The sequence below is a fragment of the Enhydra lutris genome, unplaced genomic scaffold, assembly GCF_002288905.1.
Source record: "Enhydra lutris kenyoni isolate GAN:26980312 unplaced genomic scaffold, ASM228890v2 scaffoldscaffold38, whole genome shotgun sequence".
In the NCBI taxonomy this organism is placed as follows: Eukaryota; Metazoa; Chordata; class Mammalia; order Carnivora; family Mustelidae; genus Enhydra; species Enhydra lutris.
The window spans coordinates 8,974,756-8,998,103 of NW_019154122.1; the positions used below are offsets into that span (position 1 = coordinate 8,974,756).

General features: G+C 49.3%; 1 protein-coding gene across 1 annotated transcript in view; it reads right to left on the reverse strand.

Annotated features, from left to right (window-relative positions):
• LOC111154873 (forkhead associated phosphopeptide binding domain 1) overlaps positions 1-23,348 on the reverse strand; it is a 120,364-nt gene that overhangs the window by 31,482 nt on the left and 65,534 nt on the right. The window contains exons 11-19 of the mRNA XM_022514808.1: positions 21,856-21,939; positions 20,997-21,149; positions 19,861-20,056; positions 9,725-9,795; positions 7,755-7,907; positions 5,629-5,736; positions 5,283-5,390; positions 1,911-2,018; positions 32-139 (exon numbers count right to left, since the gene is read on the reverse strand). Of these exons, the coding sequence (XP_022370516.1) occupies positions 32-139; positions 1,911-2,018; positions 5,283-5,390; positions 5,629-5,736; positions 7,755-7,907; positions 9,725-9,795; positions 19,861-20,056; positions 20,997-21,149; positions 21,856-21,939 (1,089 nt within the window). The remainder of the gene's footprint in view (positions 1-31; positions 140-1,910; positions 2,019-5,282; positions 5,391-5,628; positions 5,737-7,754; positions 7,908-9,724; positions 9,796-19,860; positions 20,057-20,996; positions 21,150-21,855; positions 21,940-23,348) is intronic.

Here is a 23,348-nt window from a genome sequence, read left to right on the forward strand (position 1 = left end):
TTGCCTCCGTGGCTGCCCCTGAGACTCTCACCTCCTTCTGCTTGGTGATGTAGTTCTCCAGATCTTGCACCTTCTTCTTTTCCTGCTCTATGGCCTCTTTCGCTTTGTGTTTCTCGTAGGTGAGGCTGCTCTCTGAAATCTGGAAGTGACAACTGGTCTGAGGGAGTGTAGCGAGAAAGGAAGGGAAGGGGCACCATGAGGGAAGCCAGGATTAGTAACCATGGAGACCGGTGAGTCAGGGTTTGGAGCAAGGGCTCAGGAACTTGATAACGAATACGTTGACTTCTCCCAACAAACGTCTAGGTAGTTTGGTCACTACACCCATGTACAGATGGGGCACAGAGACAGCAAGGCGCTTGCCCAGGGTCAAACAGCACGGTGGGACAGAGCTGGGGTTTGAACCAGAATCAGCACTTTTCGCCTACCAGGCTTTCATGCTTTACCCCCTTTGCAACTCCCTCCGGCTTTCTTCCCTGGGCCCCTCATCCGGCTTCATCTTGTTCGAGCTTTCCTTCCTCCCTCACACTGCTGCCCTGTCCCTGCGGCTAAGGGAGGTCCTTGGATTCCGAAGCTGGGCCACTTTACTCAGTGGTATTTTCTCGCCCTAGATGTTCCCTTCATTCTTCTCCTCCCCTCCAGGTCTCATTCCAATGTCACCTCCTCGGAGAGGCCCTCCTGCCTGTGGCCACTCTCTAGCCCACCCCTTTGATCTTCTCCCAGGTTTGTGGCCCTGGAGTTATTGTGGGCACCTGGTTCTGTGGGGTCTGTCCCTCAGCCTAGAGTGGGAGCACTGAGAGGACACAGCTCTGGTCCTTCTTGTGCACTGTGATGTACCCAACGCCCAACAGGGCCTGGCCCGTGCTAGGTGCTCGGGCAGCATTTGTGGGTGGACGAATGAAACAGAAGTGAAAAATTCATGGAGTCAGTACTGTGTTTCTGGGAGTTCCTTGAGGACCAGGCCAAGTCTGTGTCGCCTGCGTCCTTGGAGCCCAGCTCATGGAGCTGCCACTGTAAGTCACTAAGTTCTCTCCCCGGCCTCCAGCTCCTGAGAGCCCTTTTTTGACTTCTTGGGAGAGGGGTGGTTGGCGTGTTTGGGTTAACCTGAGTGACACCTCTCCTCTCAGCCTTGGGTCTGCCTTTCATGGCGGCTCCAGGCCAATGTGGCTGGTGGGCCCAGTCCCCAGGCTGGTGGGGGTGGCTAGAGGTGGATGTCTCCAGCATTCCCCAGGCATGGTGCCCAGGCCTGCCCAAACCATGTCACCCTCTCCCCAAGGGTGTACTTCTTCTCATCTACTCCGGACCTCGGGCACTTACCCGTGGAACTGCCATGCAAGCTTGTTATGTACCGGTCTCTGCCATCTTACTCCACAACTCTTTGTGTCTCTACAAAAAGTCTATGAAACCAGGAGACCAGAGCTGGGAGCGAGTGTCTGTCTACTGTGCCCGTGCTGGATTGCGTCATAAATACCTTTCAGTGAGGAGGAGGGAGAGGCTGGCTGGGGGACCGACCCAGACCCGGACCCAAGGGTTCTCTCCTGGAGCGCATCCCTCTGCCCTCAGTGGCTAAGCGGGGAATGGTTCTGTAGAGGGCCCTCCATGTGCAAGGTGTAGTCCTAAATCCTCTGACTTTATTAATTCATTTACTCCTGCCAGGCGGGGTCTGTGACCACACCCATTTTAAAGAGGAAGCAACTGAGGCCCAGGAGGTCAAGTGACCTGACCTAGGTCATCCAGCTAGTGAGTTGTACGTGACATTGGTCACTTCTTATGGAAGTGCTGCTCAGCACCTGCCCACTGGTCAGCCATACTCTCCATTGGGGCACAAAACCAGGGCCTCACGTCTGGCCTTGGAGTTCATACCATAGGGGTTTTTGGCTGCTATGGCCCATTTCTCTCTCTGCTCCCCATACCTCCTTCTGTTGGGTCAAGTGGTTCTCCAGATCTTGGACTCTTCTCCTTTCTGTCTCTAAAGCTTCCTTTGCTTTCCTTTTCTCATAGGCCATGCTGTTCTCCAAAATCTGAAAATCAATGACCAGTCTTTTTGGTTGCTTGTGCATTTCGGGGGGAGACTGCTCATTCTGGCCATATTACTGATAGTGGTAGCAGCTCCCACACTGGGGGTCGGCAGGGGTGGGGTGAGAATCCCACGCTGGGGGCCCACGGCCAGCTTGTCACACACAGTGAACCCTATCACGGTAACCCTAGCGGATGAGTTAGTGTCCCCCATTTGTAGATGAGAAAACCAAGGAACAGAAAGTTGCACAAGGCCCAGGGGTCATGCAGTCTGTTGGAGGTGAGGTCAGGATTTGGGCCCCCTGCGGAGGACGGCCCACTGCCTGTGCCCAGAGGCCCTTGCCTAGGGCCACGTGAGCAGAGGGAACCGGCTCTGTCTATTTTGGAGTCTGAGCTCTTATCACTGCACCAGGCAGCCGCTCTGATAAGAAGAGAGAATCTCATTAATAATGGATACCCTATTATTAAAATAAATCTCATAAAGAGAATCAGGTTTCAAGATGCGGACAGTATGTTGAACTCATGAGCTCCAACGTGGCAGTTTCTAGAAGGGGTGGGGGTGAACCTCACACGTGGAGCTCAGAGAGGGCATATGGGGGAAAGTGTGGTTCAGTGCTTGTGCTCAAGGAATTTTATTTAGGAGTTAAATGGCTGACGCCAATCCCAAAGGATCGGAGTTGCCCACAAGGCCCCTGTTTCTAGTCACTGCAAGAAAGGGCACCATAGCTTTCAAATGGGTTGAGTTCTAAGCACTGGCTTGACGGTAAGATGTCTGGAACTTGGAGCATGGTCTCCATTGTAACCCGTGGTTAGGGCTCCAGATTAGCCTGCCCAGATGAGCCTGGCTGAAGTGCTAACTATTTTGCAGTGAAAAGTCATTTAAAAAAATCCCAACACTCAGCTGCTCCAGTAGCAGCCCCGAAGAAAGAAGAATGGCAGCATCACGGGCGGCGGCACACTGCTCCTGAACACTGGGGGGTCGGGGTTCCCAGCATTCGTGAAAGAGACTTCCCAGCACTTCGAGGTGATTTAAGGTGGGCTCCACCGCATTGAGCTCGCGTCTACACTCACGACTTTGCTCTCAGCAGCTCCTTTGCAGCGGAGGGGGCACTAAGGGGAAGACTGTCCCTGTGACTCAACACACATGGGCCCTGGCCCTCTCTGCTGCTCTGCTCCCAAGTTCCCAGGCAGGTAATGGGAGTTCACCTTTCACGTCACCTCGAAACCCGCATTATGACCTAGCATCCTTTTCCTTAAAGATTCATCTGATAATGTGACAGAAGGTCTAATAAGGACAAAAACCCAATAGCCGTTTGAGGTTGATTAAAGTCTGTGTCTGGGACTTTTATCTCAGATTTGCCGGTCAAGAAACCACAGAGACATTCTGCTGTAGGTAGGTTGCCATTTTCCTAGGCTTGGGATGACCTGGCCACAGCTCCTCCCTACAATGAGGCTGACCCCATCATGCCTTCTTCCTTAAATCTCTCTCCTGACGTCCCCTATGACCTCGACATCTCTAAATTCAAGGGCCTTCTCCGGGCCCCTGAGCTGAGCTGTTGACCTCTCAGTGGCGTTTGGCCCCTGTGAACCCTTGGGAGACTCTGTTCCTTGTCAGCACCCCTCGAAAGATAACTCAGGGCAAGTCCTCAGTGACACTGTTTATATGGGTCGCCGAGCATAGCCATGCAGGTGACCCCAGGTGACACCCAGCACATAAACATCTTCCCTCCTTGGATCAGATGGCATCACAGGGGCTCTGCCTGGCCCAACTCCTTGTCTCTCCCGCAGCAGTGGGTGGGCGAGGACGTCACTGAGCAGTGAAGGATGGGGAGGGGTCTACAGGGGAGGATGTACCTGTTATCAAAGCTATTCACACACAACTCTGTGCCTATTCCAACAGCTACACGGGCTGAGAAACGATTTGGGGTCAGGCACTGCACTGTGCATGGCTGCCAGCCCTCACAGCTACGTTTAAAGTCAGGAGATCCTGAGCGATCTGCTGAGGCCCATACGTCGTCAAGCCAGGATTTGGAACTGCGTTGCATGTGGCTACAAGGCCTGAACTCTTCACCCCTCTGAGCTGCCTCGGGGTGCAAGAGCTCATGAGAACAGTACGTGAAAAAGACTCTGAGGTCCAAGGGTGACCACAAATTAAGCCTGTGCCGATGATGTCACAGAGCTCTCCCCATAGAGCTCTCCCCAAAGCTGGTTTGGGGGCATCAGTACAAGCACAAAATCTTCAACAGGGAGAAGAGTCCTGCCCTGGGTCTGGTTTCGGCTACCGCACTTAGGGAAGAAAACAGAGTGGGGATTGCCAACCCAGATGTCTACAAGGGCTAGACAGGGGCCGGCAAGGAAGTAGGCTGCGATGAACGCAACGGAATGGTGGGGACGGTGGGAAATCACTGCTGCTTGTGTGAGCTCCTGTTGCTTCTGCCACGTGGAAATGGGGCCAGATTTTCCGACTTTTCAGGAGAGGATGGAAATCTGGATTTTTAAGTAAATGTTATGAATTCAAAATAAAATACTTGGGGACCAAACATAACATGCCCCTGGGCCCTTGTAAGCCAGGGAGCTGCCTATCTGTGCCTTCTAGAGAACAGAGCAGGCCAGAGGAGGGGACCAAGGCCAGGCTCCAGGAGAAATAAGGGCATTTGGGTCTGGAGAGGAGCAGGTGTCTCTATTTTCAAGCCTCTAAAAGTTATTATGTGGACGAGGAGGTGGACAGGACTTGCAGGAGCCCAGGAGGCCAGTGGGGGATTGACGTTCTTCTGGGAGAAAGAGTTTGCTTGTGCTCAACTTAAAGGAAGAATTTTCTGCCAGCCTGAGGCATCACCACTGGGTTGGGCTGGCCTGGCCTACAGAAAATTCTCGGATGGCAGAGTTGAAGGCTGGATGTAAGGATATTGCTGAAGGACTGACACAGCCCTGAAGTCCCAGAACTCTGTACCTCCTCCACGTCCATGCTTTGGCACACAATCTCCATGCAGAAGATGCTCGTGTCACCAGCCCCAACTTGTCTCTCAAGTCCTATCTATGTCTGTACTTCTGCTGTTTACAATTTTTCCAACTGGGTTGTTCAAGTTAGGACTCCAGGGCTCTCACCTCGAGCCCCACTGCTTCCCAGAGTAGCTGAACCCTCCTGAGGACAGATAGCTGTAGGAAAGCTCTGCCACACTCTTCCCACTCATCCGTGGTTCAGAGCTCACTGCCACATGGCCCGCAAGCCGGATTTGGGCTCTAGCCAACAGTCCCCCCCAGCTGCATACCTCCTTCTGGCGGGCTAAGCGATTCTCCAGCTCTTGGACCCTCTTCTGTTCTTCTTCTAACGCTTCCTTCACTCTGCTTTTCTCTTGCATAATGTTTTCCTCCCAGACCTGCAATCCAAAGGCCATTGTTTAATAGACATTGTCGCCATGGTAGGAACCCAGACTCTGAGCCAGGAATTGCGCCAGTAGCCCTTCGCTGCTCTCCACTACCCACGGGGGAGACCGCAGGCAGCAAGAGCAAGGGATCCAGAGCGGGCAGCCTCGGATTAGAGCCCCAGGTTGGTCCTCCCAGGGTGTGTGACCCCGATTTGGGTTCAGGCCGACTCTGTCTCCCCCAGCTGCCTACCTTCTTCTGGCGGGCTAAGCGACTCTCCAGCTCTTGGATTCTGTTTTGTTCTTCTTCTAATGTTTCTTTTGCTCTGTTTTTCTCTTGAGTTATGCTTTCCTCCAAAGCCTGAAAGTCAATGACTATTGTTTAATAGACAGAGTTTCCATGGCAGGAATTCTGGACTCCGTGCCAGGCATTGCACGGGCTAGCTCTTTGCTCCTACCACAAGCCCACTGGGGAGACTGTGCGTAGCTAGGAGCAAAGGATCCAGAGTAAGAAGGCCCCAGATCAGAGCCCCAGGTTGGGCCTTTCTGGGTGCTTGACCTTAGGAAGGTGAGAAGCAAAAGACGCCCCAGTCTCCCTATCTTTACAACAGGGAGGGTAATAGTACTTCCTTCACTGGGTGAATGTGAGGGGCAGATGACAGGCTGAACACAGACCACTTGGCAGGTGATCATCGTTCATTAATAAGGGTCGGTCATTTCTTCTGTGATCTCCACTTTGCAGAGGAGGAAACAGACTTAGAAGGATTAAGGATCTGTCAAATTTACTAGCAAATCACATGAGCAGGGATTCGAATCCTGGTCCATTGACTCAAGAGCCTCTTTTCTAAGCCAGCGGTTGGCAAACCATGGCCTACCAGCCAAATCTGGCCCGTTGTCTGCATTTTGTAAATAAAGTTTTATTGGAACACTTCCTTGCTCACTGTTTGTAGATTGCCTATGACTGCCTTTGCACTTACAATAGCAGAGCTGAGCAGTCATGACAGAGCAGCGTGGCCTGCAAAACTGAAAATATATACCATTTGGCTCTTTACGGAAAAAGTTTGCTGACCCTGATCTAAACCATGAGTGTGTGCACAAGTCAAGTACATGTTTACAGCTCATATTAAATAAGGGTTAGCTTGATAAAGCAACCTAGAATTTCTTACTATTCAAACAGTCTTCAAATGAGTTGGGATTCATGAGGAGGAGTTTAATAAATTTTGACACATGTATTTTTAGAAAGGGTGAGGGTGATGGTGTCTTATGGTCTAAGGAAGGTTCATTTAAAATTGGGACCCCCACGGGGCTCCTAGGTGACTCAGTCAGTTAAGCATTAGGACTTTATTTAATCTCCTAAATGACAAAAGCACATCCAAAGTTATGAGCCTCTTGATGTAGGGTGATGGCAATGAAGTAGTTAAAAATTCATGGCAATCCCTGAATATAAAAAAGGGCCGACTCTTGGACAAAGATGAGAATGAGTTCATTATATGCAGTTTCCTGGCCTTCTCCAGAGATTCTGGTGTAGTGGGTCTGGGCTGGGGTTTTTATTTGACAGAGAGAGAGAGAGAGAGAGAGAGAAAGGTGGGGGAGGGAGGGAGGGAGGGGCAGAGGGAGAAGCAGACTCCCCGCCGAGCAGGGAGACCGATGCGGGGCTTGATCCCAGGACCCTGGGATCATGATCTGAGCCGAAAGCAGCCACTTAACCAACTGAGCCACTCAGGTGCCCTGAGAATCTGTATTTTTAACAGGAGTCCAGGTAGTGCTTATCAGGCAACTCTGGGAAAATCACCCTCTAAGATTTGCTGCTGAAAATGTGGTCTGCAGACCCGTGCTGTCAGCGCCAGCTGGGAGCTGGCTGGAACGCAGATTGCCAGTTTCTGCCCCAACCTTCCTGAGTCGGAATCTGCATTTTAACAGACTCCCCAGGGGCTTCCTGGGCACCTGTAAGTTTGAGAGGGGCTGCTGAAAACTGGCTTCGTTTTTAGAAAAGTGAGTGGCAATCTTGGCCATTTGTTTCCTATGATATGTATCGAGAGAAAGAAAACGAAAATAATGTGTGGCTGGTCTTGCAAGCACTGAGAGACAGTCTGTCTGTTACAAACCAGGACCGCAGTAATGACTTGAACTTGGCAAACTGACTGTGGTATCTGAGCTAATAAGGTACCATTTCCAGGAATTTCAATAACTTTGTTGTTTCAAGTTGAGTTTTAGAATTCAAGCTTCGTGTTACTTCCTCCGTTACTCACCTATTTAATTAATTTACTTCCAGAGCATCAAACAAGGAGTTGCTGAGATTTCTCCTCCCAAGTACATGCCTGCAGAAGAGGCCATTCCATCAGCTTCCAGGAGTAAAGAAAATGACAGGGACCACCTTACCGCCTTCTCGTCCATCAGCCGCTTGATTCTGGCTTTCAGCCTCTCCTCTTGCTGCAGCCTGTCCTCAGTCAGCTTCTCCTTCTCTGCCAGATGCTCCCGCAGCTTCTCTTGCATGAAAGACTGCTGAGTTTCCTGAGAACTGTGAATCTTGATCTGAAATGAGAGGAAAGGAAACTGAAGCTGATGAGGGGGACAGGATGAATTAAAGGAGTCATTTCAACACTTTTCTTTTCCGAGTTCTTTTACCTTTGGGGGTACAAAGGTTTACGCAACCTTAAAAACACAGAGAGACTATGCTTAGCCTAGTTTCTGCTAGTGAACCTGTAGAGTCGAGTCATCAAGAACCCAGACTCTCAGTGGTCAAGAACTCAGAATCTCAGCTCTACTTCTTTCTAGATGCTTTTTCGTTTAGAAAATGGGATAATAACAGTATCTGCCTCTTAGAGTAAGGATTAAGTGAGATCATGATGGAAAGCTTCAGCACAGTGCTGAGCACATAGCAGGTGCTTGGTTAATGGAAGCTAGAACTGTTAGTTATTATTTGCTGAGTGGAAGAGAAAAAGCAGTGAGCTAGGGTCAGAAGGCCTGAGCTTTTTCTTGATTCTTCCATCAACTAGCTTTGTGACACTGAAATAGTCACCTAGCCTCTGAGGTTCCATGTTTATATCTGTACAATAAGAAAAATGGGCCGATCAGGGGTTGACAAAGTGCTGTCTACAGGCCAAATCTGGCTCACTGCCAATCTTTATAAATAAAGTTTTATTGGAACAGAGCCATGCCCATCATGCTCCTTCATTTACATATTGTCTAAGGCTGATTTTACTCTATAGCAGCTGAGGTGAGTAGGTGTGACAGAGACTGTATGGCCTGAAAGCCTAACATATTGAACATCTGGCCCTTTGCTTTAGAAAAAGTCTGTGGATCCCTGGGTTAGATGACCTGTGGGGTTGATCACAATGGTGGTCCCAATACTTTACTCTCTCTCCACCACGTCTTTGGCCATGTATCTCGCAATGCCCACCCATACGCTGATCTGACATTGAACTCAGCCACGAGACCTACTTGGGCCAATGGGATGCTAACACACCAGAGAACTGAAAAGCATTTCATGACTGGGCTGCTTTTTCTCTTGTACTTCCGCATCGCCATGGGGACATGCCCAGGCTAGCCTGCTGGAGGATGAGAGACAGGTGGGGCAGAGAGGAGCTGCTCCAGCTGAGTCCAGCCTAGACTGATCAAGGCCAGCCAACACCCAGACACTTGGGCAAGCCTGTCCAGGACTGGTGCAACCACCTAGTGGCTGACCCCTGGTGTGTGAGCAGTGAACAGTAACTGTGGAATGCCACTGAAGTTTTGTAGGTGCTTATTACAAAGCATTGTTATGGCAATACCATACCAGAGAGGTACAATCCCTAAGGATCCTTTGCCCCTAAAATGTGGACTTTATGTAACTTTTGGTAATTCTACTCCCTACATTGCAGGCAGCTGTGTACTTAGTAAGCATAAGTCTCAAGATCTGATGGCATTTGAAGCTTTCTGATGATTTTTTAAAAAGATTTTATTTATTTATTTGACAAAGCGAGAGAGAGACCACAAGTAGACAGAAAGGCAGGCAGAGAGAGAGGGAGAAGAAGGCTCACCGCCAAGCAGAGAGCCCAATGTGGGGCTCGATCCCAGGACCCTGAGATCATGACCTGAGCCGAAGGCAGAGGCTTAACCCACTGAGCCACCCAGGCGCCCGCTTTCTGATGATTTTGACACAAGACAACAAGCATCCTGTCTTTGCCCTTGCCCTCCTGGGAGATCTTAGCCACCCTGTCTGAATCTTTTTGTGTCAAGTGGGGATATCATGTCATGTCTTGGAGAATGTGGATGGACTCGTTAACAGAGAAAAAAAAGAGTTAAAATGCACAGTCGTATATAAACACTAAGGAGGAGCTGAAATGAACTTTTCAAAGTCAAAGTATTACCTGAAGTTCCTGGGTTTGGCTTGTAATTTTTTTATAATATACCAGAAGATATTCCAGATACAAAGACAATCCTTGAAAAGAGAAGCAAGAAGGTTAAATATCCATTCAATTCACTTCCTTTGCTTTCCCAATAATGCCATAACAGAGCTTGCTCGCAGGTGGACGAGGGCACCGCGGCCCTCCCATCAAGAAGACCTGAGCTGCCATCCCATGTGCATTTTTAAAGTGGTTGGTCAGCCTCGGATGGGCTCAAATCCAGTTTCTTTTTGAAGGTGGAAAATAACCCCCCAGCAGAGCCCCTATCACCTAAATGTCCACTGTGTGCCAAGCCATGAGCTGAGTATGGTAGGGGGCGGGGTAGGGGGTGAAGCTATTCCTCGAGGTTCAGTCTGAGACATGGGGTCTAACTGTGGGATGAGAATAGGCAGTGGCTCCACATGGCACGGAAGTGACTGCTGGCGCAGGGCGGGAGGGTGAGAGTCTCTGAGGAGAGGTCATTCGCCTGGAGCAATCATAGGAGGCTTCTTGGCCAAGGAGCCAGTGGGCACTGCTGGCTAGGCAAGAGTCAGAGTTGGGGGGAGAGGGCATTTTGGAATGCAAGGGTGGGAGGCCAGGCTACATGGTGGTCCCCAAGGATACCCATGTCCTAATCTCTGGAGCCTGTGAATGTTACCTGACGGGGCAGAGGAACTCTGTTGATGTTACCAAGTTAAGGATCTTGAGATGCAGGGAATTAGCCTGGCTTTTTGGGCAGACGCAGTATTACCCCCTGGGAGGATCTTACTCCAGACAGATAGAGGACAGGGGATGTAAGAGAAACAGAGCCTGGAAGACGCTGGCTGCACTGCTGGCTCTAAAAATGGAGGCAAGGGCCACAAGCCAAGGAACGTAAGGAATAAGGTTCTAGAGACTGGAAAGGCAAAGAAATGGATCCTTCCCTAGAGCCTTCAGAAGAACCCAGCCTCGCTGATCTCAGGCAGTCGGCCTCCAGGACTGTATGTGAATGAGGCGCCGCGTCTGTGCGATGTGTGAGAGCAGCCGCAGGAGACTAACACGGAGGGGAGGCAGGTGGGCAGCTGGGGAAAGGCTGTGCGTACCCCGTGGGGGTGCTGTGCTTAACTGGGACGCACGCACGGTACGAGGCAGGGCTCGGAAGGTGGAGCGGGAGTGGAAGGCTGGGCCCGTTTGTGGTGGGGCTAGAACAGTAGCCTAAGAAGTGTTAACTTGATATAAACATCTCTGAAGTGTACTGAGCCTGTATTGTGTGCCAGGCTCTCAGCCAAGCACTCAATGCATCACCCCACTGTATCACCTGATCACCCTGTTTGACAGGTGAGGCAGCTGGGCTCTGAGAACTGTGGCGGCCAAGTGCCACAGGCTGGCAAACAGCCGTGCCCGGCCTTGGGCTAAAGTCAGTGTGATGCCAGCACTGGAGTCACTGGGACTTTAATTGTTGCTGGAGCAGAGAACTGCCCTGATGAAGTGTTTTTTTCATTTAGCTTTTTAAAAGAATATTTTCAGAAAAATAGCTGGGATGAATTAGAAGTGGAGGAACTAGCTGGGTTTCCTAACCGCAGCTCTATTGCTAGGTTGGGCTAGGTGATTCTTTGTGTGTAGGGGGGCATCCTGGGCACTGTTGGATGCCAGGAGCCCCTTCCACCCAGGTGTGACAACCAAAATGTCTCCAGACATTGCTAGGTGTCTCCCAGGGCTAAATCCTTTCCCGTGAGTTAGAGGCTGAGAGCCCATAGATGTCCAGGTCTTCAGGGGTGAAGCTCTAAAGAAGGATGGGAGACATGGGGATAGAAAGGAGAGAGAGAAACCTCTTTCTAGGGATCGGATGGTAGTCCCAGTGTCAGACAGAAGAGACAGGTTGGGTGGTGTGGGGGCCGGAGAGCAGGGAGGAGCTGCCAAGCTCATTTTCAGACATGTGGAATTTGAGGTACCAGAAGGACTCTCAGGAGGGGTGGTCCGCAGAGAGCAGGAATAGCCCGGCTCACCCAGGGCCTTCCTGAGATTAGGAGGGAGCAGCTGTCTTCTCCCAGTAGACGTGGCCCAGCCAGGCATTCCACCTGCTGCCTTACACGGCACCAAATCAGGACTACCATTCCTGGCAGCACGGACGTGGAGATGTCCACTTGGCCACTGCTGCCACGGGAGGGGTTGCTGAAGTACCTGGATAGAGACTCTCTTCATGAGAAAGGAGATAAGAGTGAAGGGAGGACCAAGGACTGCCCTGGAGGAGACACTCAGGCAGGGGCAGGAATAGGTGAAAGGGGCTGCTGAAAACAAATGGAGAAGGTCAGATGGGCAGGGTGTGTCAGTTCCAGGAGAGCCAAGGGGGTAAGTGTGTTTCCAGGAAGAGATCCAAGAGCTTTGGGGGTGCCAGCGAGAACACATGCTGGGGAAAGATGGCGGGCCCGCCAGGGCAGGAGGGCTCCGTGTCAGTTACACGCAGGGACAAAGCAAGGAGGCAAAGACACAGTAGGACATTTGCAATGAAGACAGACGGCTAACACACTTCCTCAAGATCATAGGTGGGACGGGAGTGTCAGTAGTAGAAAAAGAGCTAGAGAAGCAGCAGGTTCCAGGGAAGGACTGTCATCTTGAGAGGCATGTTTGATGGCCAGAGGAGGAATAAAAGGAAGAGAAAGGCTGTAGGTGCCAGAGAAGGAAGTCATAATTCCAGACCTTGTGCACAGGCTCCCCTGAGAGGGAGAGAAGGGGCGACATGGAGGGATGAGCTGTATCTGGAGAAGGCACCGAGAATATAGTGGGAATTTGGAGGGAAGGGAGAAAAGATGGTCGAGAGAGAGAAAGCAAGAGAGCTGAATATGTTCATGCCTGGGGCCTTGATCCCTGGCAGAGCAACTTTCTGAGAATTCCCAGCAGGCAAGAGTAGGACAATAATATAATAATAGCTACTGAGTATTAAGCACCTGCTGTGTACCAGGCACCATGCCAGGAGTTTGACGCGTGATACTTTCTAATCCTTATAAACAACCCAGCAAGGAAATGTGTTTGCATTTATAGGTGAGACAACAAAAACTCAGCAAGATGGGGCTATGGGGCTAGTTAAGTGGTAGGATCAGAATCCAGACCTCGGTCTGTCATTCTCTTTTAAGCGACTGGAGGTGTGCGAGTAAGGGTTGGGGTGGCAAATATGAAGGGTGCCTCAGGAGGGGGGCTCTGTGAGGAGATCAAGATGGCAGGCATGGGGGGCGGTGGCCTGGGTCATGTTGGCATGAACTTTAGGAGCACACAGATTTGGGGTGGCTAAAATGGGGTTCAACCCGTGACCCAGGAACCCAAGGGGAAGGAGCAAAGCATGAATAGGATCCAGAGAGAATTAAGGAGAGGAAGGACTCGAGGATGTCAAAGGGGAAGAGGGAATGTGTGATCATGTGTCTGGGTTCGATGATGAGCTGTATCATAATGGGATTTTTCTCTTCCCAAGAAGACGAAGCAATTCTTCATTATATTTCTGGTTATAAAAGTTATGTGTCTCTTGAACAAATCCAAACATTATAGACATCCATGACGTGGAAAGTGTTCACTGCTCTAGCTTCCCTGGCAGGTCTGCCAGAAAGAGCTGATGAACCACCATGTGAAAGCAAAGGTCCCACGCGATCCCACCATGCGATCCCACCACGCTGGGTAACACTCCCAACACGTGCATGTCTTTTTCCTCGGCTTTTTCTTTCGGTTGGACACCGATACTTAGAAGTGGGAGCACACTATGCATATTGTATTACAACCTCCTTTTTTTCATTTAAAAATGTGTATTTTGGATATCTGAGAAAGAGTGATTCTTCTGTGCATGCTGGGAAGCCTTTTATTTGTAACGAAGTCTTGCAGAAATAGACACAAACAACTGACCTTGCCAGAAAAAATGCAGTCCTTTCTTCCTTTTATCAAAAGAAGCTGAGAAATCAGGCAGGAGGAGTGGGGGACTAACTTTCAAGGTCCCTCTTTAGGCATTCCACATCTGCCCAGCTGGACCACACAGCAAAATCTCTTACTCATCAGGTCTTCAGGGCCAACACCACCTTCCGGTCCCTTGGGTTGCTAGCCAACAATACTTCAAATAGTTCCCCTTTACATTACTTGACCTGCAATGCCCTGGGCGATATACAGACCTAGCTGTTAGGTGTTCTTTACCTCTTAGGACAGGCTTTACGTCTTGGAAAAGGCAGGTGGTATGATAGTTAAGAGTAGGGGCCTGGAGGTCAGAAGGATCTGATCTAAATCCCAGCTCTACCACTTGGCTGCTGGGACACTCACCCCATTGTCATGACTCTAGGAAGGAGACCTGGGAAGGGCTCTTTTGGGTGCGACCCAGCTGAGTGCTCATGGCTACAAAAGTCCCGTTTGCTGCAAGTGGAAATGGGGCTGCAGGTCGAGTTACCTCGGTGTGAATAAATCAAGCTGTACCGCCCACACGTGTACCTATCTGACTCCTGTTGAGGTCAGATTAGGTCAACAAGTACTTCAGGCTGGTGATCATGGCAGCTCCCATTTATTGAGACTTAGCGTGGCCCAGGCTCCATGACTAATGTGCACACGTCTCAGGGTTTAATCCTCATGACATCCCAATGGGCTCTTAGCCCCATTTTATGAACAGGAAAACAGGGGACACAGAAGTCAAGTAACCTGCTCACACAACTAGTCAGCACACAGCTGAGATTCAGACTTTGGCAGCTGTTCTCCAAAGCCCACGCTCAGAATCATTCCGCTGGTCCTGGGCCTTCTGTGGGCTTGGCTCATGGTGGGCATTGGAGAGGGAGCTCACCTCGGGGAGTGAGTGCTCTTAGCTCTTTCCCTGCCCAAGTTGATGACAGAACCTGTTTTCTAGGATTTGGGTGTGTACCTGGTACTTCTCTGGATCTTCAGAGAGAGGGCGGGGTCACAGAAAAACACAGGTATTGGGATCACAGTGACCTGACTCCTGACCTTCCAAGGTACCAGCTGTGCGACCTTGAGCAAGTTTCTTAATGCACCGCGACTCAGTTTCCTTACCTGAAAAATGAAGACAATAATAGTACCTCGCTTATTGGGATATGGGAGGATAAAAGTACACGACGCATATAAAATATCCAACACAGTGATAAGCACCCAGAGGAGCTAGATAAACCATGGTCCCCACCCTTCTCTCAGAACTGGGACACAGAAGGCCCTCAGGAGTGTTTGTGGAGGGCAGTGAATGACTGCGGACCCCCTGCTGGCCTCAGTAATGTGAAGTACCTTGAATCTCCTTTTCATGCTGGAATACTCACAAAAGCAGTTTTTGAACCAGTTTCTTCATTTCTAAAATGAGGGTAACAGTACCTGCCTCACAGAGTTGTTGTGAGGATGAACTGGGATAATGTATGGAAATGCCTAGAATAGCGTCTAGACTGGGAGTGCTCAGTAGTAAAGGATGAGCACCATCATCAGTCATCCCCGCCATTATCACCTTCACCATCGTCCTCCTCCTCACCATTACCACCACCACCACCGGATCACCGCCATGATTGTCATACTCAACACCACTGTGCTCCTTATCACCACCATCATCATCCTCATCACCACAATCCTCCCCACCATAATCATCCTCATCACCATCCTCCCCACCATCATCATCATCCTTCCCACCATCATCCTCCTCACCATCACCATCCTAGCCACCCCCATCATCATCCTGATCACCACAATCTTCCCCACCATAATCATCACCACCACCATCCTCCCCACCATCATCGTCATCCTTACCACCACCATCATCATCATCGCCATCACCATCCGAGCCACCCCCATCATCATCCTGACCACCACCATCACCATCCTCATAACCACCATCCTCCCCACCATAATCATCATCACCATCATCATCATCCTCCCCACCATCATCCTCCTCACCATCACCATCCTAGCCACCCCCATCATCATCCTCATCACCCCCACCATCATCCTCATCACCACAATCTTCCCCACCATAATCATCATCATCACCCTCACCATCACCATCCGAGCCATACCATCATCATCCTCGTCACTATCACCATCCTCACCGCCATCATAGTCATATCACCATCATCATCCTCACTTATCCTCACGCCCACTGTCCTCATCACCCTCACCATCTTCACCATTCTCAACACCACTACCATGGCTGCTGCCATCTGTGTGGAGATGGTTCTGTGCTAAGATTGAGGTGCAGCAGTAGCTAACACAGAGGATACAAGGAATTCTCTAGCTCACCCCTTTCTTTTAGCCTTTTGGGGCCTTGCCATAATACTGCTTCTACCGGAAGAGAAAAATACTTTACCATCAACTCCTCCTGCCGAATGAATGAAGGATGGTCCCTACTCACTGACCTTTCTGTTATTACCCTTCATGCTTCCTTTTTGACTTCTCAGAACCAAATAGTCGTAATCACAGAATATAGTCTGTGTCTCCCCCGCAGGTGTTCCACAGAGCATTATTCCAAAAGATATTAGATGCCGGTGAGGACAGCCAAAAAGGAGAAATGTGCTCTGGGAACACTGCATTCTTTACCCCATTTTTCTAGATCCATAGTGCATATTAGTATAGAAGGGACTCTGCACTTGAGATGGCAGGTTTGAGAAATGTTGCCTGAAGTGATTCTTTCTCAGTCTTTCTAGAATTGCTGGCCTGAGACTTAACTCTATAATCCACATTTCTTTATGATAACATAAATGACTACATTTATGGACATAAGCTCTAAGGACTAAAATGCTCTTGGACATGGGGATGGGATGGTACACACAAATCTTGTCCCAACTATTACTAAGACAGAGACTAGTTCTAATCTTGGAGAACAGCTAGCACTGTGACCCACATTTTACCCAATTTCACATTTGCTCAAGACTGCTAATATTACAATAGTAACATTGGGATTGGGGAGCCACGGGGTGGTCAGGAGAAGGCCAGTTCTCCTTCTCTCTGTGCTATACATGAGGGGCAGGTAATTATGTAAGTTAATCTTCTTTTTGCTTTTGCCTTCTTTTTGAAAGAACTTTATACCACCTTCAGGACTACTTTGGGGGAATCATGGCTAGAGATGTTGAATAATAAGAGTTGAAAATCCCTCCTCTATTCTCATTTATTGTTATAAGAATGTCAAATTCATGTAGCCTCTATCAAGGGTGACTTGGCAAGGTGTAACAACAATCTTCAAAATGTCAGAGTTCCTCAAGGTGTAGCCCTGGGTGATCTCCCTCATATACTTTCTTCCTAAGTGACAGCATTCACACCTATGGCTTTAATCATCCATCTAGTCACCCATCCATCCACCCATCCATCTATTCATTCATCCATCCGTTCATCTGTCTGTCCATCCACCCACCCATCTATCCGCCCACTCCTCCATCCCTCCCATCCACCCACCATCCATTCGCCCATCCATCCACCTACCCTTCTATCCACCCATCCATCTATCCACCAACCATCCATCCCCCATCCATCCATCTGTCCATCCGTCCATCCATTCACCCATCCCCCATCTTTCCCATCCACCCACCATCTATCCGTCCATCCCCCCACCCATCCCTCTCTCCCTCCCCCCACCATCTCCCCACCCATCCCTCTCACAGTTATTTATTAAGCACCCACTAAGTGGCCCATGCTTTTCTGGCTTCTGGAGATACATCACACTAACATCTATTTCCAGATTAGACATACAGGGTGACAGCCGCATCCTTGGCACCTTATCTTGAGGCACTTCCTTCAAACCTGGTCTTCACGCAGTGTTCCTTATGCTGGATTTTAGTGAAGGAAGCATTGTTTGTCCTTTTACACAAGCCAGAAACCTGGAGGTCTGTAGACCCCTTTCTCTGTCACTTCCCTTCTAACTATATCCAATTCCACGACCAAGGCCTGTTGATTTACCTCTTAAATGCCTGAGAAACCTCTCTCTTTTCTCTATCCCACCCTTGCCCTGGAGCTACCATCATCTCTTGTGACAGCCTCCTAACTGGTTCTCTGGTGCTCTGTGATGGCCATTTTCCAGGAACATTTTCCACTCACAGCCAAGAGGATTATCTCCAGAAGCAAACCTGTTCCATCAGTTCCCTACTTAAAATCTTTCATTGGCTTCTCACTGCTCTTAGGTTAAAGCAGACCATCTTAGCAGGGCCCCGCAAGCCCACAAGGCACAGCCCCTGCTGCCCTTCCCTGCCAGTCCTGCCCCACCTCTGACCCCCATTTCTTTTAGTCCCTTGTGTTCTTCATGCTCTCCTCCCACCACCATGCAACTCTTTTTGCCCAGAATTTTCTCCCCACCCTTCTTCTCCCCTCCCCTCTTTGGCAAATCAATTCTATGCATCCTGCAGGTGCCCTGTCCTCCCTGACCAGGTCAAAGTCCCACAGGTCTCCTTTGTAGCACTTGTCACCTTCAAATTTTATGTCTGAGTGATTTTTCAATTTGCACCCACCCTCCCCTCCCCAGATCACAAGGTGTTTGAGGGCAGGAATGGTGCCTATTTTCCCCTCAATATTGTAATGTGGCAAATTTCAAACGTACAGATAAAGCTAGAGGAATTTCCCAGCTAACACCCATACACTCATGACCATGATTCCCCCTGATCCAACCCACTACATCTCTGCCCCACACAGGGCTGGTCTCTAGTAGGCACACAATAAATCTTCGTTGAATGACACTGGTTCAATGTCCTTCCACCTCTAAAATGATAAATATAAAATGAATAGGTATATGTTCGATAGCATTCACCTCAGTATTATCTAGAAGTATGGAGAACTGGAAACAACCTAAATGCCCATGATAAAAAAAAATTAAAAAAAAAAGTATGGGTAATGCCTACTCTGTGCCAGATACTTCTCTGAATACTTTACATACACCAATACATTTTAATCCTCACGACAATCTTAAGGGGTAGGTACTCCGTATTATCCTCACTTTACAGGTAAGGAAACTGAGGCATAGAGAGAATAAGAATCCTACAGCTATTTCCATGGGAAAATGCTGTGAACGTTACAACTGGACTCTAACAGTTGTGACAACATCAAATGCCGGCAAAGGACGCGGAGCAACAGGAACTCTCGTGCATTGCTGATGGGAATGCAGAATGGTACAAGCCCTATGGAGGACAGTTTGGTGGTTTCTTTAAAAACTAAGCTTACTCTTACTACAGGCTCTAGCAATCATACTCCCTGGTATTTACCCAAAGGTGCTGAAAACTTACATCCACACAAAACCCTGCACATGGATGGTGATATTAGCTTTACTCATAACTGTCAAAACTTGGAAGCAACCAGGATGTCCTTCACTAGGTGGACGGATAGATAAACCGTGGTCCATCCGGACAGTTATTCGGTGCTAAAGAGAAGTGAGTTATCAAGTCGTGAAAAGACACGGAGGGAACTGAAGCGCACGTTATTAAGTGAAAGCAACCAGTCTAAAAGGTTGTATGATTCCAACTGCATGACGTTCTGGAAAAGGCAGAACCATGGAGGCAGTGAAAAGATCGGTGGTCGCCAGGAGCTGGAGCTTGGGGGAAGGACAAATAGGCAGAGAGCAGAGGATTTTTAGGATAATGACACCATCCTGCGTGATTCGATAATGGTAGATACATGACACCTTTGTTCAAACCCAGAGAACATGCAATGCCAAGAATGAGCCCCAATGTGAAGCGTTGTCTCTGGGCGTAATGGTGCATCAGTGTAGGGTCACCACTCTGGTGGTGGGGGATGGTGATAATGGGGGACTGGGCATGTGGGGGGCAAGGGGTACAAGGGAAGTCTCTGTACAATACTTTCCATTTTGCTGTGAACCTAGAACTGCTCTAAAAATAATCTATTAAAAATTATATATATATATGCATATATATATATATATATAAAATGCTAGTTGCTTCTGAGAGATAGGATTTAGCATAATTTTGCTTTAATTTTCCTTTTGCTTGTGTCACATCTCATTTTTCTTCAGTAATCATGTCTCAGTTTTTTTTTTTCTTACCCCCAAGGAAAATCACTTCTCAAAGAAAGTCTGCAGAAGGGACTACTTGGCCACATACCTAAGAAGCTTTCCTTAACAGATGTCCCATCATGATAAGATTTAACACGACATTTGAGAGTCATGCAACTACATGAGGGAAAAAAAAAAAGGTGACATTAACCTGTGTCGGAGCTGGATAACTGGATGCCGACGTCCCGGAGGAGACGCTCCGTTTCCTCCAGCCAGGACAGCGACAGACGCAGGATGTCCAGCACCACCTTCTGGAGCCCTGAAACAGGTGGGCTCACCTGAAGGTTCTGAAGCATGTCCACCTCTTTCTTCAGGTCCTTGCTACAGCAGGACATTTTCATGCAAGCCTGGAGAGACACGAGATCATGAGGAGCCCAGATCCTGTCGCTGGAGACGGCACCCGAAGAATGGCGCTGTCGCCTTTGCTGTGAAGCAGACCATGCCCCAGGCTGGGCGCACTGGGACAGCTCCACTTTTGGGGCAGCTTTCGCTCTTTTTGTTCTTTTTTTCCACTCTAATTTGGACTTTGGATGGCCAAAGAGACCCCACTTTTAGGTATCTGTGGCAAATCGCCAAGGACCTCTGGCAGCAATGGGAGCCAAGTCTGGCAACTTCCGTTCATCAAAATTCCTGTTGAGATCAATGTCTCAGCTGGTCAGAAAGCGGGGTTTCCTGTCTCAAAAGGGTGCTGACAAGCCAGCATTTGCGCAGGCTCCCCAAATAGTAGCTGCTTATTTCCAGAGAAAGCAGAAGCAGCTGCCTGTTCTGGAAGGCTCCATTTTGGTGTGGGAGCCGTGGGGGGTTCAGGCAGACTCCTGGGCCCGTCTCCTCCAGAATCAAAAGCAAAAGAGGCACGCGTGCGTGCGCACACACACACACACACACACACAAAGACCCTAAAACAATAGCCTTTCCACTGCTGGGCCAAAAATACATATATATATATATAGCAATAATAATTCAAATAAAGGGCAGGAATGTTTCTTTGCTTTCTCTGGAAATAACAGGAGACTTACTTATTCATTCATGCGTGGCTCTGGGGCCTCCCCAAGTCAGTCCCAGAAGCGTGTCAGGCCTCTTTCCTTGGCCATACTAAATTCATCTGGGAGGCATTTTTTTGAGGCTCTTTGTTTTCTGCTCCCAAACAGATTTCTCCAACAAGAGGAAAGGACAAAAGAGAGCAGAGCGTTTCTGCCTGACCTGCTCCACGAACCCTGGGCAATTTCCCAAACCAGTAGCACAAGAGTGAGATGAAGGGGACATTTGTAAAAAGCCGAGAGAGGCCACCTGACAGCTGTCTAAAGATGCCTTCAGCTTCTCCATGTTCTCTATGATTGCCTCCTTTTTGGAATTGCTGAGCTGAGTCTCCTTCTGCAGCGTCCATTTTTTTTGCTGAAAGTTGATGTTGTCCTCAGTGACCTGGGTAATCTTCTCTATTAGCTGGTGAGAAAAAGAAAAGAGAGATTTACAGGACAGGGTGGCTCTGGGAGGGGAGCTGGGAGCGTTACTTCAAGCTCCCGGGGCCACAGGTAAGCAGGGAGGCCCTGACATGTCTTGGTGATGGCTCTGGAGGAGAATATTGGCTCTGTCTCCAGGACATGTCTCCTGCTTTTAAGAGCCAAAGATCTGTAATGTTGTCATGAGTTTGTTCATGAGTTTGTTCTAGATTCTTCTGCATGGTAGCAGTGATTTATAACATAGAACCTGATGTTGTGGGCCCGTGCTGGGTCTTCTCACATATGCATGGACACAGAGTGTTGGAAAGAAAATCAAAGAATGACAAGGCAATCATTATGGCCAGAAGTCCACCCCCATGACCATCACTTCCCTTCAGAAGGGAGAAGTGAGAATGCATCGTCTACAGAGAGGCAGCATCCCCCTTTTAAGGTGCTAACGAAGGGTAAATGTGTGTGTCTGGAGACCAGAAATAGGCCTGAGTGGTTTAATTTGATTTTCACAGAAACATTTCAAGGGAGTTTAACTGGCTTTTACTTTAAAAGCCAGGAAATCCCATAAAATCAAAACAAATCTTTATGGTGTAGCAACAGTGTGAAAAATATATACCACCAACAAAACACAGAAGCATATGCTTCCAGTGTCTGGAGTCCCAGGTCCCCGAAGGGGGAAGTGACAACGCGAGACAAACCTGTTGATCGGTGATGGGCTTGTCCAAGAACGGCTTCACTCGTCCGTAGGTGGCCTTGATGACTTGACTTCTGAAATGCTCCAGCTACAGCACAAAGGGAAGACGACACAGTGAGTGGGGCTGGTGGGAGTCCGCAAGCCCGGGTACGGCGTTTCTAGCGCCGGGGGTCCAGGAGGGAGGATGGTCCTTGCACTGCTAACGGTCATTATGGGTCATGAAAATCTTCACCTCTCACTGGAAGGGGCAGTGCCGACAGAAGAGAACAGGGCAGCAGATTTTAATTACTTTTAGGTCTGCCTGCCGAGCCCAGCAGACCCACGTGGGCAGCGTACACATGCCTTGTGCCCCGGAAGAACCACTTGGTGCCAATTATCCAGAGGGAAGTCTGGGGCCGGGAGCGTTCTTCCCTAATTGCTAAGTCGGCTCCAGGCTGTGAAATAAATATTGAAACTTCAGCCGATGTAAATGGTGTTATCAGCCCGGGTGCCTGGCGAGAGGACAATATGCTCCCTTCTGCCATTCTGGGCCTCCAACCGTCCATGTCCTGAACACCGTGTCTATTGTCTTCGTCTCCCCAGAGCCTGGTACGGTGCCTGGCAGAGTGGGCGCTCAATACATATTCATCAGATGCTCGTATGCAGAGACATCTGTCCGAAAACCGGGTCCTCTACTTCGGTTCCACCGGCTTCTATCCAGTGCCTCCTGGGCGCTGGTGTTTTCAGACTACGGCTGATGAAACAGCACAGTTAAATTAAATCGGGGCACACAGAAGTTCAAGTTCAAGGTGTCTGGTTCCCAGAGAAGTGAGAGGCAAAGAAGCCCCTTTCTCTGAGAATTTACTAACACAGCCTGGGTTTTTGGCTCACTGGCAAAATATGGTCATTGACTCTAAAACAGAAAATTACCAAAAAAATTACCCTGAAATTGCCCTGAAAATTACAAAAAAATTAAACACACAAAACAAAACAACAACAACAACAAAAAGTAAAAATGAGCCCCGAAGGGAACATAAATGCCACTGAACCAATGTAAAAGTCAGAAGGTCCTAATATGCAGGGTTTACTACATTCCGTGGGCCTCTGGGAACACAAGAGTGGACTGATGAGTCTCCGAAGGACCCCCGTGCAATCAGCCCAGGGCTGACCGGGGTGGGAGGTGTCTCGAGGCATTCCAGGCCACTCTCTGGATCCACACACAAAGGATCAAACTAGCCCAGGAAGAGGTTACGTAGAGAGAGGGCCCTGTGGATATGGACCCCCATGACCACCAGAGGCATCCAACTGCACTGCCTGGGGACAGGTCCTCTTGGTTCATGGGCTCAGTCCTGGAGCCTCTTGTTTGGGGAGGGGCAGAATCTCAGACAGGGAGCAGGGCCATGGAAATATAGGGGTGGGATGGGAAGGTGGCAGAGACAGGACTCATCCTCTGTCTCCTGGGTCTAGACCTGGAGGAATCTCAGTGTCTCTTAGGGTCCTCCCAAATGACTTCTCCCT